Source organism: Mesoplodon mirus, assembly GCF_964341445.2.
Source record: "Mesoplodon mirus genome assembly, chromosome: 11".
NCBI lineage: Eukaryota > Metazoa > Chordata > Mammalia > Artiodactyla > Ziphiidae > Mesoplodon > Mesoplodon mirus.
The window spans coordinates 24761067-24777822 of record NC_138987.1 but is presented as its reverse complement, the minus strand read 5'-3'; the positions used below and the strand labels follow the sequence as shown (position 1 = coordinate 24777822).

The 16756-nt window shown below is 39.9% G+C and overlaps 1 protein-coding gene across 5 annotated transcripts in view; it reads right to left on the bottom strand.

The window, feature by feature from the left end:
• NR1H4 (nuclear receptor subfamily 1 group H member 4) overlaps positions 1–16756 on the bottom strand; it is a 74638-nt gene that overhangs the window by 47801 nt on the left and 10081 nt on the right. For 2 of the 5 annotated variants that reach the window (XM_082636948.1, XM_082636950.1), the window contains exon 2: positions 9679–9813. In XM_082636948.1, coding sequence (XP_082493074.1) covers positions 9679–9757 — 79 coding nt within the window. In that variant the 5' untranslated portion in view covers positions 9758–9813. Of the gene's footprint in view, positions 1–7; positions 233–9678; positions 9814–10470; positions 10660–16756 lie in introns of those variants that run through there. The other 3 variants (XM_082636949.1, XM_082636947.1, XM_082636946.1) reach the window with 3 other exon arrangements.

Sequence of the window (16756 nt, the reverse complement as noted above, 5' to 3'; positions counted from 1 at the left end):
CGCCTACCTTTAGCAGGCTTCATGCTCATAATTTCCATGGCAAATCCCAACGACGTGCAGCTGTGACAAGGACTAATTTGACCTGGATTTTCTAACTCCGGAAACTGCATTACCATTCTTAGCTTACTCACAGCAACTGAAAATGAGACTAGGTAAGGAGTGACAGAGGCCAGAGGTTGTGGGGTTTACTGATTAACTTCATTACCGAGCAGAATATTTGTAAATGTTTATGAGAAAAGCCCTCGATGCCAAATTGCCTAGTAAGCTGGAAACCAGTCTCTTAGATAAACATTTTTGGGGAGCACGTTCCAATTTAGGAATTTTTAGAGGACAGATTTTTGTTCAGTGGCTCTAAAAGTGGATTTGGGGGTCAAATGCTATGTTCTACGTCTTGACATTCGTTCCTCTCAAAAGGATACAGATTGGTATAATTTTGTAATGTCAGGAAGCATTAAAGCATAATACTTAACAGCGTGAGGTAAACTAATCTGGGTTTATATCCAGTGTTATGGGTGGAAGTGTGTCCCCTCCTAATCCCATAGGACGGGTGTCGTTATACAAATGGGAAATTTGTATTTCAGAGACAGAAACTCATAGAGAAAAGACAATGTGAAGATACACAAGGAAAAAGTCATCTACAAGCCAGGAAGAGAGGCCAGGAACAGATCCTTCCCTCTCAGCCTTCAGAAAGAACCCGCCCAGCTAACACCTTGATTTTGGACTTCTAGCCTCCAGAATGGTAAAACAATACATTTCTGTCATTTAAGCCACCCAGTCTGTGGTATTTTATTACAGCAACCTTAGCAAACTAATACATGTAGGCTCCCTTGGCACTCACTAGCTCTGTGGACCATGGACAAATTCCTGAACCATTTTCTTTTCTTTTTTTAACATCTTTATTGGAGTATAACTGCTTTACACTGTTGTGTTAGTTGCTGCTATATAACAAAGTGAATCAGCTATACATATACATATATCCGCATAACCCCTTCCTCTTGTGTCTCCCTCCCACCCTTCTTATCCCACCCCTCTAGGTGGTCACAGAGCACAAGCTGATCTCCCTGTGCTACGCGGCTGCTTCCCACAAGCTGTCTATTTTACATCTGGTAGTGTATATATGTCCGTGCCACTCTCACTTCATCTCAGCTTACCCTTCCCCCTCCCCGTGTCCTCAAGTCCATTCTCTGTGTCTGCGCTTTATTGCTGTCCTGCCTCTAGCTGAACCATTTTCTGCCTCAATTTCCTCATCTGTAAAATGGGACTGATAATCATGCAACCTCAGAGTTATTATAAGGATTAAATAAAATAATATTTATTAAATGCTTAGCAGAGTGTGTGGCTACCCATCCTCATTATACTGATATTATAATTATTTAGCCTTTGACTCTTGTTTTAGGGTGGCTTGCTTCCTGAGCAGGAATAATTTCTGCAGCATAACTTGTGGATACCAAGCTTGTGACTGTTGGGTATTTTTTGGAAGGGAGGGCTTCAGAATAGGACTCAGGAGGTCCAGGGTTGAGCTTAGGGATAATGCAACCAGACACACTGTGTCACCTTAGGACCGTCTCTCAGCTTCTGCGGACTTCATTTGTCTACATCAACAGATGGTAAAACGGAGATCATAATTCCTGCTCCACTCCCCTCATGGACCCGTTGCGAAGATAAAATAACATAATAAGTGTGAAAGCAGTTTTAAAAGGCAAATGTGATCTATATAAACGTGATCATCACTGCTAAGCCATTTCTACAGCCTTTACGGGTTTACAGGGTGGTTCTACATGCATTATCTCATCTGATCCTTACTTGCACCCTTTGAGGAAGGTATAATTTATGATGCCCACTATCTTTTACCCTATTTTACAGACATGGAAGGTCAACTCAGTGAAGTTAAATGATTTGTCTAAAGTCACCCAGCTATTAAGGGATGAAGCAAAGGCTTTAACCAAGGTCTTCTCACTCAAAACCTTGTGGTGGAAAAACTGAAGTACACTTGCCCTAATGGTCAAGAAAAAGGAAAGAGTGCTGGTTCCTAGGTATATTTCAGCTTTGATTGCTCAACCAAGAATCAGCCTTTGCAAAGCTGTTCTCAGTCCTCAGTTTACTTCTGACCTCATTCTCCGCTCCTCACAACCCAAGAGCTAGACTTGCCTTGAGGGACTCTAAGCTGGAAGAGCTACCCAAAGGCTAAGAACCAGGACAAACTACCTCTGAATTTTATATGTCAAGAATTCTCTACTGAGGTTTTCACTGGTCAAACAGATGAGCCTGTCTGTTGCCCCCAGAAACTTCAATACTAAAAATGAAATGAGCAGGATCATTTAGCTGATCCAGGAAACCCTTGCTGCTGAGTGAAATTCACACAGGATGTTCTCATAACAAGACTGATTGAATCCCTTTGCTTCTTTTGCAGTGAGGACCAACTGCTTCGTGCTATTTTTTTTTCCCAAGGTACATTTTTCCCCTACAGGTCTGTGCTATTTGAAACAGTAGCCACTAACCATATATGGCTACTTAAATTTAAGTTAATTTAAATTATGTAAAATTAGAATCAGTTCCTCAGTTACACTAGTCCCATTTTAAGCATCAGTAGCCATGTGTGATTAGTGGTTACTGCATTAGACAAAGGAAATCTAGAACATTTTTATCACCACAGAAAGTTCTATTGGACAGCACTGTTGTAGACGGTACTTGGGGCAATGTGAATAAAATGCCAGTTGCAGCAAGGAGGGGCATTAGATATGTTAGTATAAAAAATAGGGAAGTCCCAGCGCAAATGCTGGCAATGCTGTTCTGAGAACTATCCCTGAGAATAGACTTGGCTAACAGACTTCGAGTGAAATAATCTCACTGGAAAGACCTTCTCTACTGAGAAGGTGAATAGGAGTGTTCTCTTAACCTGAATCCATAATCATCCAATTCCGATTCCTTGTCCTGACTATATTTTGGTTGTCTATTTTCTATCTATGGAAATTCAGCAGATTCTTTCACATTTTTAAATCTCCATTTTCTCAGCAGTAAAAGGGGAATAGTAATGGTATCTACCTTATAGGAGTGTTATGAGAATTAATATTAATGGCAAATAGTTACAGAGTACTTACAATGTGCCAGGCATTCTTCTGAGAATTCTATTAAATAAGACAAGTAACTTGCACAAAGTTAAAGAATTTGCCTAAGATCACATACCAGTAAATGGCAGAGATGGGATTGAATGAGAGTCCACTAACAAATGTAAAATGTGCTTAGCATGATGCCTGACATATAGAAAGCACTCAAGAAATGGTAGCTGTTATGATCACAAATTTTTTTTATCACTGTAAATGTATAAATTTGCAGTCTGTTTTCATAGTCAACCTTTCTCAATTTTGGTTATTCTGAGAGCCCCTGAGACCTGTTTCTTAACCTGCAAGGTTGAGAACCAGGCTCTGGATGGCAATGGATTTGCCCACTAGCTGGCCAACATGCATCTCATTGCATGCATTTTCCAAACTATGCATGCCCTATCTAAAAGAAGCAGTAATTTATGTTGTCATAAGGAAAGGCTCTTCTGATATTTCTTTTCCTTCTCCCATTTCTTAACCTCACTAACAAGAGCACCAGATCTGAGAATCCTGGGAGATCAAAAACCAAAGCCACAGGTAATTGGTAAAAAATCTTAGAGACTGCTTCAATCTGTGGAAGAGATATGGATAAGAAATGGTAGTGACAAAATATATTATTATTATTATTATTTTTTTTTTTTTGCGGGCCTCTCACTGCTGTGGCCTCTCCTGTTACAGAGCACAGACTCCGGACACGCAGGCTCAGCAGCCATGGCTCACAGGGCCCAGCCGCTCCGCGGCATGTGGGATCTTCCCGGACCGGGGCACAAACCCGTGTCCCCTGCATCGGCAGGCGGACTCAACCACTGCGCCACCAGGGAAGGCCATGACAAAATATTTAAATTATGCTAAAGCCACCTTCCATTTTGTCTGAGACAGTGGTATCTTTCCATCTTCTGGAAACTTTTGGCTTTGATTGACCCATCAAGTCAGAACTACATTCACTTGTGTTAAACTCAGTGAGATGGGAAAAGACTTGAAATCAAATGTCAGAAATATTACACAACACTGCAGCTCAAGACCTTTAATTGTATTTCAAAACATCCAGCTGATTCTGTACCATCTGAAAGATTCCTTTAATTTAAGCAAAAGACATAGGCAAGAACCAGATTCCAATAAAAATAAAGCTACCCAGAGAAAATGAGCATCAACAGCTGAGAAAAGCATAACGTTATGAGAAGTAGCTAAAGGAAATGAAGTGGGAGTGAATAGGATTATATAGAATCTGCCCTCCTGCCCCTTGCTAGGCCTCATTCAGAATGGGGCTTTGGAAAGACTACTAGAAACAATAATAAAAATTATACAAAAACGTGGATTCCATAGCTGTTGTTAGCAATGCTGTGATGCCAAGGTGAGATAGAACATGTGTTTTTTTCTTAGAGCACCCAGAAATTTAGTTCCATATTGTTGGGTTTTGTTGGCTCCTTGAAAATTCTTAGCACTCAACAATGATAAGATTAACAGAACTTCCTCCCTTTAATAAGTAGAGTAGTGTTTATCATTCTAACAATTTATAACAACTACATTTCAAACCCTGGAGTAGCGATACTGCTTTATGATGCCTTGAGATTTACAGAACACTTTCCACACAGCCATTCAATCCTCCAACAAACTGTGAAGTGAATGTCATTATTATTCCCATTTTACAGGGGAGAAAACTGAAGTTCAGAGAGTCTCAGCTGCCTCTGAGACTTTATTTCTTTCAATTTCATTGCTTATTTCCACTCACATTCATTGAACGTTTCCCAGTATCACCAAGCTAAAGGAACTGGACCCATTGTACTGGAAACATTTGGTACGGGAACATAAGATTGTACCTTTTCTTGCTTATTCTGTGCTATTATTAGAATGCTTTTCTATGTACTGAGTCTTTAAAATTCTGTGATTTTTTTTCTTTAGTTCTTAAACCACAGTTTGCTTAAAGGATACATAGATTTTAATTAACATGCCACATTCTATCTATTCACTATGTTAAACCATGGGAAGCTGTGGACTTTGTCATTATTACCTTTTATTATGCACTAATTGCATAAGAACCTGCCTTCTTCATTCATCAGAGAAGCCTTTATTAACCCACTAAATTAATCTTTGACCAAGTTTCCCGGCTTTCAGGATCTCCCAAAGGAAAGCAGACTTGTCTCTCTTAGGTCACCACGTCCTTCCATCCTGTGTTCTGCATGTGGATTGAGTTACCAATGAGCTAGATTCCCGTCTGGATTTGTTAGGGATGTGGCAGCAGAATAAGTTAAAAGGACCTCACAAGGTGACTCCAGCCCCATCTCTGTAATTCTTTCTTTCTTTCTTTTTTTTTTTTTGGCAGTACGTGGGCCTCTCACTGCTGTGGCCTCTCCCGTTGCGGAGCACAGGCTCCGGACGCGCAGGCTCAGCGGCCATGGCTCACGGGCCTAGCGGCTCCGCGGCATGTGGGATCTTCCCGGACCGGGGCAGGAACCCGTGTCCCTTGCACCGGCAGGCGGACTCCCAACCACTGCACCACCAGAGAAGCCCATCATCTCTGTAATTCTATTCTAAGTTTCTTTCCTTCTTTTCTACAAGGGCCAGCCTAAGAAAACAGAGCTATAGAGCAAATCTCCACCTTTTCCCCTCACCTACCACCCCACCCATCTTAGGTTTCCTTTAAACATTCCAATTGATTTTGGGGGGAAATCACATTAATACTGTTTTTTTTTTTTTTTTTTTTTTTTTTTTGCTGTACGCGGGCCTCTCACTGTTGTGGCCTCTCCCGTTGCGGAGCACAGGCTCCGGATGCGCAGGCCCAGCGGCCATGGCTCACGGGCCCAGCCGCTCCGCGGCATATGGGATCCTCCCAGACCGGGGCACGAACCCGTATCCCCTGCATCGGCAGGCGGACTCTCAACCACTGCGCCACCAGGGAGGCCCCACATTAATACTGTTTGGCAGCCCCTCTGGTGATGATGCACATCCTTGGACCCACCTCTCATGTCAGCTGCAGCTGTAGCAGATAATCACGTGCAAGCTCAGACTCACTTCCCATTGGCACTCTGCTGCACATCTCTTTGCTTTCTCCCCAGAGCTTCTCCAATGCCACAGGAGACCACTTGGCTTGATTCCATTGGGAGCAGCAGAAGCACAGCCCAGAAGTGCAGGGAAGTTAATGCCCCCAAGGGCGACCCTCAACCAATGGGAGCCAGAGGTCGGTTAATAACTGCCCCCATGCCCGGTGCCTCAGTGGACACTTCTTTCAGCTTCTCCCAGTGGAATCAAGCTCCCCTTGCCCACAGCAGCGATCTTCATAATTCATCTCGTCTTGGTTTTCCCTCCTTCCCTGTCTCATCACACCAGTCCTTTGCTTCTGCTCCCTGGGATGACCTCTCACATAAACTGCCTGCACACAAGTCATTGCCTCAGACTCTGCTTTTCAGGGTAACCATTTATATGGGTGGAGCTGCTTCCCCTTCTTGAGCAAAGCCTTTAGAGAGTGAGGGGTCCACAGCCCTCTCTAGAAGCAGCTGAAAGGCCTCACTCAAGAGGTCATTAGTGTCTCCACAGCCCATTAGTGAGTGCCCATCAGTATTTGTTGAGTAATCTTTATGTCACCTTCTCCATGTCTTAAATTAAATCCCAGTGTCTTGGGATTTAATTATGGCCTTTAGAGTAACCTGCAGGAAGGGGGACCATGCCCAGGACCACCTTGAAAGTCATGTCATGTCAGGTGAGTACCACTGGGTCCAAGTCACCACCTCCTGACACGAAAACTGTAGCAATTTGTGGACTCAAATGCTAATTCTAGGTTGTCCTAGAATTCCCAGCCTAATAATCTCCTTTTACCAGTGCTGATTAATGGAAATATGGGGTCCAGAGCCAGTTCTCTAGACTCTTTCGACTTGCCTAAATAAAAACGAGAAGACAAGCCCCTTCCAAGTCATTCTAGACTTTGGGCCTTTGCATTTGCTATTTCTTCCACCTAGAATGTTCTCTTTGGCTCTGTCTTTCTCCGCTCAGTTGTCAACTCCCCAGAGGCCTCCCCTGACCACACCAGTTAGAGCAGCCTCATTCTTCTAGTCACTATGACATCACCCTGTTTTGTTGTTTCCATAGCACTTACCACTACCTGATATTATTTCATTTACTCATTGCTTTGCCTGTTTCTTTTCCTGTCCTCTTCCCTGCTTTATTCCAACATCCAGCATATGGTCAGTGTTCAATGTTTGGTTGGAAAAAATTATAGCCATCCATATGCAATACAGTAAACCTCACTTGCCCTTGTTATAACAACATGATGGCTATTTTTGATTACAGTTAGACCACTGGAAAAGAGTACAGCTCTCTGGCTAATTGAGTCCATGAGTTAACACTTCTGACTCTCGGGCACATCTCAGGATCTAGGAGTGGTGAGTTAGGCACCGTGGGCTACTCATCCATGAGCCACAGTCCTTTCCCTGGTGCTCTGTGCCCTAAGCTCAGGGTGGGAGGTCCATAGAATCCATCAGTGTCATCAGGACATAAAAGAAGGTGGGCAGGAGGAATAAAGGGGTCAAAATACTCTTTGTCCTCCCCTTTGGTGGACCTTTAGCGCAGGTATGTTTTCCCCTGGGGGAAAGAGGCATGGGGAAAAAAGTGCTTAGACCTGGCTCTAGAACTTAATGGGGAAGAAGAAAAGGAGTCTCAATGGTCACATGGCTCTGATTAGTTTCCCAAGAGAGGTGGACCAAATGAAGATTTGAGGAAACTGCTCCAGCTGGGAATAACAGCTATGCATTGCAGCTTATGCATCTTGTGCTATATATTCTAAGAAACCTTAAAAGAAGTGTTAGGAAACTGTATAAGAATGTGGTCCAGCAAAGGAGGGATGAGGGAACAGCACCACTGAAAGAAAGCATGGACCACGGTGCTTCCTTAGCAATCATTTTCAGATGCTTCTAACTTGACAGCTCCTTCACAATTTTTTCTCTATCTACTTACATCTATTTCACCTCATGACAACTGAGGTCAACTTTCAACTTGATGGGCTTGCTTAAAGTGGGCTAGTTTGTAAGAAAGATCTTACCCTTTGCTCTTGATGTATATACAAATTAGAGCTGAATGGATTTGTTTAATAATGATGACACCAGAGTTTAGATTTGGAGATCTTAAGATGCAGTCGTAAAATTTCAGAGCAGGAAATGGGGTTTATATGTGAAAAAAATCATCTCAAGTGTAATTTTCTTTGGTCTGTGATATGCACCTACAGTCCTAATCATCCTATGAATTCTGATGAGTAGATCACAAATTATAAAGATGTCCATACATTGATTTTTTTAAGGACCCATAGAAGGGTAGGCCAGGAGCAAATGGTCAAGTGTCCAGACATGGAGGTAGGTGTCCCACTGCCCCTGACTGTATCCACAGGATGAAGAGAAGCCAACTGGAAGTAATAAGATATAGCAAGTATGTCTGAGAACTAGCATTGCAAAAATAATAACTGCTGCCTTTGATTTCTCTGAGAGTTACTGATAAACATCTCTTTTTCCCCTAAACCTCTTTTCTCCTTCCCTCTATTATTTATTATTTGATTCTTATTTATCAAGTACATACTAGGATTAATGAAATACAGTCACTGTCCTTAGATACTCTTATACTGAATGGTGGCTGGTAGACATGTAAATAGATAATAAAATAATGACCCCTCCTTGGAAATGACCTGATAAACCATTGCACACTAATGCTAATGGCTAGTAGGTAATCATATAACCTATTGATTAATGTCTCCCAGGGATTTCTGCAAGCAAATAGGGGATCGTGCCTTAACACATTGAATTTTGTGAATTTCAAGTGTTTGCATTTTCACTATCATCATCAATCATGGTTGATATATTAATATAGAGTGAAAAACTGGGAGCATCCAAGGCTCCCAGCAGAGTTATAAGGCAGAAGGGAATTATTTTAAGCGTGGCAGAAAGCTTCCCTGCCCACCCAAAATATTGCCCCTGCTGGCATTTTGCTGATGTTCTCACTTCAGACTCTTTATAATGAGATGTTATTTTATAAATGCATAAAGTGGAGCAATAGATCATTTTATGGTATCATCTAGTTACAGATCTACTGAAAACAACTTAGTACAATTTGTCCTCAATCCAGCTTAAATGACTAATCCTGACACTGTGCCATATTTCCCCCGGCACCAGAAGAATGGTGGAAAGGAAACCTATTGCAGAGCTATAACCTAAGTAAGCTCAGACTTTAATAGGTATAATATTAAACCATAAGAATCTTGATTTCATAATTTAGTACAGGCTATAATAATATGAGAATTAGCCCTAGAACAGGAATGCATTTCTACTCCCAGCTCTGTTAATTATCTAGCCTCATGGCCTTGGACAAGTCACAAAGCTCCCTGAGTCTTGCAGTCCTCATCTATAAAAAAGAAAACCATTAGGTTCAATGAATCCAAGGTCCGATTTACCTCTAACCCTGCATAGTAGTTAACATCTATTGAGTACTTAGAAGGAACAAAAAAATTTTCTGGACTCTCTGTTGGACTTAGTCAGGTTTTTTTTTCTTATGTATGTCCAAACTGCAGTTTGGTTTTGCTAATATTCAAATGAACTTGACAACTTACCAAATAAATTGTCAGAAAGAGAAAATTCATCTGTGGCAGGTAAGTGGGAGTGTTCAATGAGATTCATTTTTGATCCCATCCAAACTTTTCTGTTTGAGAATGTATCTTCGTTATGGTGGTCTTCAAAAAAATCCCCTGAAAGGTAAATAAATACATAGAGTGTTTGGGGAGGGTAGGGAGGTGATTATGAAAGAGAGGGAGAGAGAGAGAGCAAGCTAATTTTAAAAAGCACATATGGCTCCCTTTGTAGACATTTTATCATAGCTTTTCTGTACATATCTTTCCTCAACATTTACCATTTTTATACCTCATTTGGACTTACAAATATCTAAGATATATGCTTTCAGAATAGATACTCTCTAATTTATCTGGGAAAACACCATATGTTTTCATTTGTTTCAGCACTTGGGAGATTTGGGCAAGATATGATGATATTTTAGTTATGTCTTTAATTCTTTTACATGTAGAAAAAACAGAAACAGATATAAAAGCCTTGATTAAAATGGGATGAATTGATGATTTATTATCTTAAATTTTATTCTAAAGTTGAACAGGTCTTTGCAAAGACACAACAGTGGTTCAAGACAACTTCCTTCCTTCCTTCTTTCTTAAGTCGAGTAGGCATCATATTAGCAGATAAAAAATTCAAAAAGTGTTCACCCAAGATCATCTTTAATTTTGCCTTTTAGAGAAAATTTCAGGGGTTTGCATTTTCACTCTCATGGTCTACCTTGGTCATATATTTAACTAGGGTAAAAGAAATTATGGTAAAAAAAATGTGGTAAATCTCACCAAAATGTCTGAAGTTTCATCCTGAGGAGATGTCCAGAATGCATCCAAAAATCCAAGAGATGCAGTGTTCACTTCTAGCTATATCTCTAGGTCTTGTTTTCTTCTTTCCTTCCTTCCTTCCTTCTTTCCTTCCTTCCCTCCCTCCTTCCTTCCTTCCTTTCTTCCTTCCTTCCAATGTCTCCTACCTCCCTGAAAAAGTAATGAGAAAAGTTGAATAATGAAAATGTATGCTATCAGAACCTTTTTCCAAGGCTGTTTTCTGAGGATGATTTTTTAAACCTTTCATCCTATCTCCACCAAGAAATCATTTCGTTTACAAATGCCTACTTATACTTGCTACTCAGAAAAAGAATACAGGGGTTTTTTTGGACAAATATTTATTTCATTAGAACTTCCCTACTATTCATGTCTCTATTTCTTTCTCCCTCACTCAGCAAAATGTTCCAGCTCAAGCAGAAGTGACAGCTCAAGCAGACATCTGGCTGATGGTAAGGTAATACACCAGACTACATTTGCTGCGTTCATTCATTTATTCATGTTTTCAACAAATATTTATTGAGGACTTACTCTGAACTAACCTCTGTGTTGGATCTTTGGAAATAAAATGGTTAAAGGAAAAAAAATCATCCAAAATCTATGACATCAAGCTTAATGAGGAATAAAGACATTAAAAAACAATCACAGGAATACATAGATGATTACGTATTAACTTAAAAGCTGTTGATGAAGGCAAAGATGAGGATGCTCTGATGGGGAGAGGCTGGGTGTGAAAAGGAGTTGAGGTAGAGAAGTAGCTGGAGGAAAATGTGGTTTTGAGGGCAATTTTTTCTTTTTTTTTTTTTTTTTTTTTTTTTTTTTTTTGCGGTATGCGGGCCTCTCACTGTTGTGGCCTCTCCCGTTGCGGAGCACAGGCTCCGGATGCGCAGGCCCAGCGGCCATGGCTCACGGGCCCAGCCGCTCCGTGGCATATGGGATCCTCCCAGACCGGGGCACGAACCCGTATCCCCTGCATCGGCAGGCGGACTCTCAACCACTGCGCCACCAGGGAGGCCCTTGAGGGCAATTTTTAAAGGTAGGCAATACTAGGTCACATCTAGAATACACCAGAGAAGTTGAAGAAATGAGAGAGAGAGCAGCTCCTGTGAAATGATACAAGCTGTGTCCACTGTGGGAATGCAAACATATCTGGGTCCATCTGGGAACCAATGGCCTGGCCCTACCAAAGTCTACTGTCCAGTAAGCCAAGGGGCTTTTTAGGAGAAAACCCATCCTAAAGTCAGAAGGAACCAGGAACCATGATCTTCACCTTGAAGTAAAGCCTCAGTCCTTAGAGGAATGTGTAATTCTCAATGTGGCACAGTGTTTGACCGACCCAAACGAGATTCAAGAGGCCTTCTTGCCACCCTGAGGTGAGGAGGGAAAGGGCTATAAATAAATATGAGTCTGGAAGTACTGAAGTGTAAGATAGATCTCCCAAAAGAATGCAACAAGTGGGAGAGAGCTCATTTCAACTCCACCCTCACCCTCAAACAACTCTGCCATATATCACAGTGGAGCTTTGACTCCAAGAGGACTCCAGGCCTTTCTGGGGCAATTGTGAAACAGCAGTACCACTCCAGGTATCACCATAACCTGTGGAGATGTGCCCAGCAGAGGAACCGTGACCACTGGTTGGGCACTGCTCTCCCCCATGGACACAAAAAGTAGTGGAAGAAGTGGCCAGAGTAGACTTGATTATGAAAAAACATAAAGAGACCCCAGGGCATTCCTGAAATACCTGCAGGGGGAGGAGGCCTCTGATAGGGAACTGGAGGTCCTGAGGAACAAGCCAGTAAAAGTTCAGTTGTCACTATTGATGGGACCTCATTCATACTTATAAGCTAGCTGAGAACTAGGGAAATTCAACTTTCACAATGTGCATATGAATTGTATAGGTATCTATTCAATGTGTATATTTTAATATATATATGAATTATGTATAACAATTGTGTATATGTGTCTGCATATCATATAATAAGTAGGTTGAAAAGCTCCCCCAAACTTAGGCAATTATTGTTTTAAATAGTTACCCTTATCTTTGGAGTAGAAAATTCAACAGTTTCCCATAATAGTAATTTCCAGGAATCCACAAATGAGCAAAGTCAGGAATTTTTCCTAATATTCAATCCAAAGTTACCCTCTGTCATTTAAGACATATTTGCTCTGGTCTTTAAAAAACAATAGGAGATTTCAGCTCTGTGACTCTTACTTCGGGTTTCCCTCTGTGCTTTTTCTCACATTTGTCTTTTTTAACTTTCCATCCTGGTCACCAAGCTCCCCCACACTTCCACGGCACATTACAACTCTCTAATATTTTCCATGTATGCTCATTTTCATTCTGGATTCTTATATTTTCCTCATATTCATATAAACTTGGCATCTTTAATTCAAGTAACTGGCACACAATAGGCCCCTAAGAAATGTTGGCTCAATCAAATGATCTGTATTAATTGTTTCTACTGCTTAGTTCTGCCAAACTCTCTGACACTCAGCATGCTCTTCCTGGAGAAATGGCACAAGACTAGGATTTCATTCTCCTATTGGCAAAAGGGACAAAATGTACCAGTTTCTCGCCTGAATGAAAGTCCAATTCTCCTAATTCTGCATCATTTGGGTTATTACCCCTGGCTGGAGATCCCCTATGTGGGTGTCCCTGATTAGCCAATAACAAAAAGCCCTCCAGAATTCAGACAGTTGACCGAGTCTGTTCAAATCAGGTCTGTTGGTTTATGATTGTTGAAGGGGTTTAATAAAAAGGAAACTCTTTCATTTTTGAAATGGTAACACAAGCACATGGTAAGCAATTCAAACAGTACACTGAAAAATAAGTCTTCCTTTTAGCTCTGTCATGCATTTCCCTTACCAACCGCCATAGCTGGTTTCTTGTGTATCCTTCTGATACTATGCCCTCTCTTAGCATAAAGGGCCCCATACCTTAAACTGGAGTCTGGCACACTACTGCCTGCAGGCCAAAGCTGGCCCGCCACCTGGTTTTGTAAAGCCTGTGAGCTAAGAATGGTTTTACATTTTCAAATAGTTCGGAAAAAATCAGAAGAAAAATATTTCATGACATGTGAAAATTACATGAAATTCACATTTGTTTATAAATAAAGTTTTATTGGCCCACAGCCACAGCCATTTCTTTCTGGACTATCTATGGCTTCTTTCTCAGTGGCAGAGTTGAGTAGTTGCAACACACACTGTATGACCCACAAAGCCAAGATATACCATCTAGCCTTTGCAGAAAAAGTTTAATTCCTGCCTTAAACAAATAACAGAAGAAATTCAAAAACAAAACAAAACAAAGTAACATCATAGGTAAACTATGAATAACTGTAATGAGTACCTTGGAGATATAAATCAACTTAATTATATACATCCCATGATAGTAGGGTCTTCTTTACCTCTTAACAGCTCCTTCCTGGGTTTGACAGCTTTAGCCTTAATTGCCTTAAGTGATTTAAATGAGCACCTACTATGTCCCAAGCATTTGGCAAGTGTTTCCACTTATGTTATTTCTTTCATGAGGGTTACTTCTGTGTCCTTTCTCTAATACTCTTCACCCTCTGTTTAGGGGAAGAAATGCAATAGGAGAATAACTCCCTGCAAGTTCTAAGGAAGATCTTAGCTCTGGAGTCTTTTTTTCCCCTTTGAATCCTCCCTTTCATATAAGGAGTCATTTTATAGGTTCAGAATAAGCAATGGGTATTCTCTACTCTAGTGGCCTTTGAATTTTTTTCGTTTCCCCTCTAAACAAAGTTTTAAAAAACACTATGCTCCCTCAACACATTTTTGGGTTGACATCTAAAAGTATTTCACTGAAAAATAAAATAGTTGCAAAAAATGTAATTTCTGACATATTGCAAAAATTGGCATTTTTACATGTCATTACATTACTCAGATCTATTCAATTAAATCTAAATACCACAGCAACTTAATATCCTTTTTCATCCTTCTAAGAAATACAAGAAAATGTCCTTTAAAATTTGGAAAAATTTTTAACCATTCCTGCCCTTTTTTGAGTTCCCATTTCATTCCACTTCACTGCAGAATTTTACCCTAATGTAGCACATTTTAATGGTTGAATGTCTATTATTGATCATTCTATCATACTTTTCTATGACTAAATTTTGTATATAAATTTGGATTTTAAAAATTTCTAATGACTTTAAGATTTTAAGTGTTTAGATAAAAATTTTTCTGGATTAAGTTTATTATTAGCTATTATTATTAATGCTTATTAGACTTTCTCTACATATAGGGTGGTTCACTCTCTCCCACGCCACAGCACGAGTGAAGAAAGCAGTTTGGTATGGAGGAAAGAGCGTGCAGACAGAAGACAGGATTGTTGGGCAACAGCCCTAGCCAGCACTGGCAGAGCACACGCACTAGGTGAAGAACACCTTCTTAGAAATACAGGTAAAGGTTCTGATTAAATAATGAACTTTGAGCAACTGCAGACAGAGAGCCTAAAAATTCTCTGGAGTTAGTAATAAAAGCCTAGCTAGCAGGAAGCCATCATTTCTATTCAGGTGAATTCATGTATGTGTTAACACACAAAGTATTAAGTTTGGAATCAGAGCAGATAAAGAAAAATACCTTCTCTAACTTCATGCACTGTTTTCCTGAAAATTTGTTAAAATTTATTTTCCAAATGAAAGTATTTTTAAAATAAAAGGGTCATTGCAGAAAATTCAGACAATACAGAAAAACATTTACAAAATGCCAGATGGCATTCTGTAATTTTGTTCCAATTTACACTCCCACCAGCAGTGGATAAGAGTGCCTGTCTCACCACAACTTCATTGGCGTTACCTACTCCCACTTTCAACAATCTTTTCTAATTTGCCAGTGACAAATCCTATCTCACTGTATTAAATTGCATTTCCTTGAATATGAGTGAAATTGAAAAAAAAATTTTATATTGTCTATATGTGATAATTTCTTTCCATTTTTTATGTCCTTTGCCATTTTTCTATGGAACTGTTCTTTTTTTTTAATTGACTTAGAGGAGTTCTTTGTATATTGAATGTATTAGCATTCTGGTATATTTACTACAAACATTTTCATTTGTCTTTTAATTATCTTTACTTGAAAAGATTTGCATTGTATATAGTTAAATATATTAGATTTTTTTAAAGCTTACTTTTATTGTTTTTTATTTTTAGTTTTTAGTACAGGGTGAATTTTGTCAGAATTGCTTGTTGAATACTTTCCCCCTTTCCCATTGATTTATAATTTTTCTTTTATTGAGACTGAATTTAGTTTTCCATTGATCATACAGTTACATCTGTTTCAACATCATGTTTTCCTGTTATTGTTCATTCTTTTTCAACATTTTCTAAGGTATTCTCACCTTCTTATTCTCTGTGATAAACTATCACATCTTGTATCACATTTAAAAAAAAAAGGTTTCTTTGGGAGTTTGATATGGTACCAAACCCCTATATATTTAGGTAGGAAGATTTATATCTTTATAACATTCAGTTTTGCCTTTCAGGGGCAAGGTATGTCTCCATTTATTCAAATATATTTTTATAACTCTCAATTTTGTAGATTTTTTTCCATTTATTTCCCAACTTCTCCATGGATGCATCCCCTGTCATTTATCTTCCCCCTCCTCATGTGGTCATTAATGATTTAACTTCATCTGTTGTCTTCTCCACTATATTGTAAATTCCTAGAAGGCAGGAATCATAGCTTACATTACTTTTGTATCCCCCCATCGCAGCTAGCAGTGTTATGCATACGCAGAAATAATAGCTGTGATCTAGTACAGATGTCAAGGGGGATGAAGCATGGGACTTCCCTGGTGGTCCAGTGGTTAAGACTCCGCATTTCCAATGCAGGAGGTGCAGGTTCAATCCCTGATCGGGGAACTAAGATCCCACATGTCACATGGTATGGCCAAAAAAATTCGGGGTGGGGAGGCAATGAGGCATGAGAAGATTAGAAAGGAGAGGGAAAGAATGGGAATTTGGGATTAGCAGAGGCAAACTATTTATATAGAATGGGTTAACAACAAGGTCCTACTGTACAGCACAGGGAACTATATTCAATATCCTGTGACAAACCATAATGGAAAAGAATATGAAAAAGAATATGTGTGTGTGTTTGTGTGTGTGTGTAACTGAGTCACTTTGCTGTACAGAAGAAATTAACACAACATTGTAAATCAACTATACTTCAATAAAATTTTTTTAAAAAAAGGAACATTAGAATGGAGAACAAGTGCTGACCTTTCATA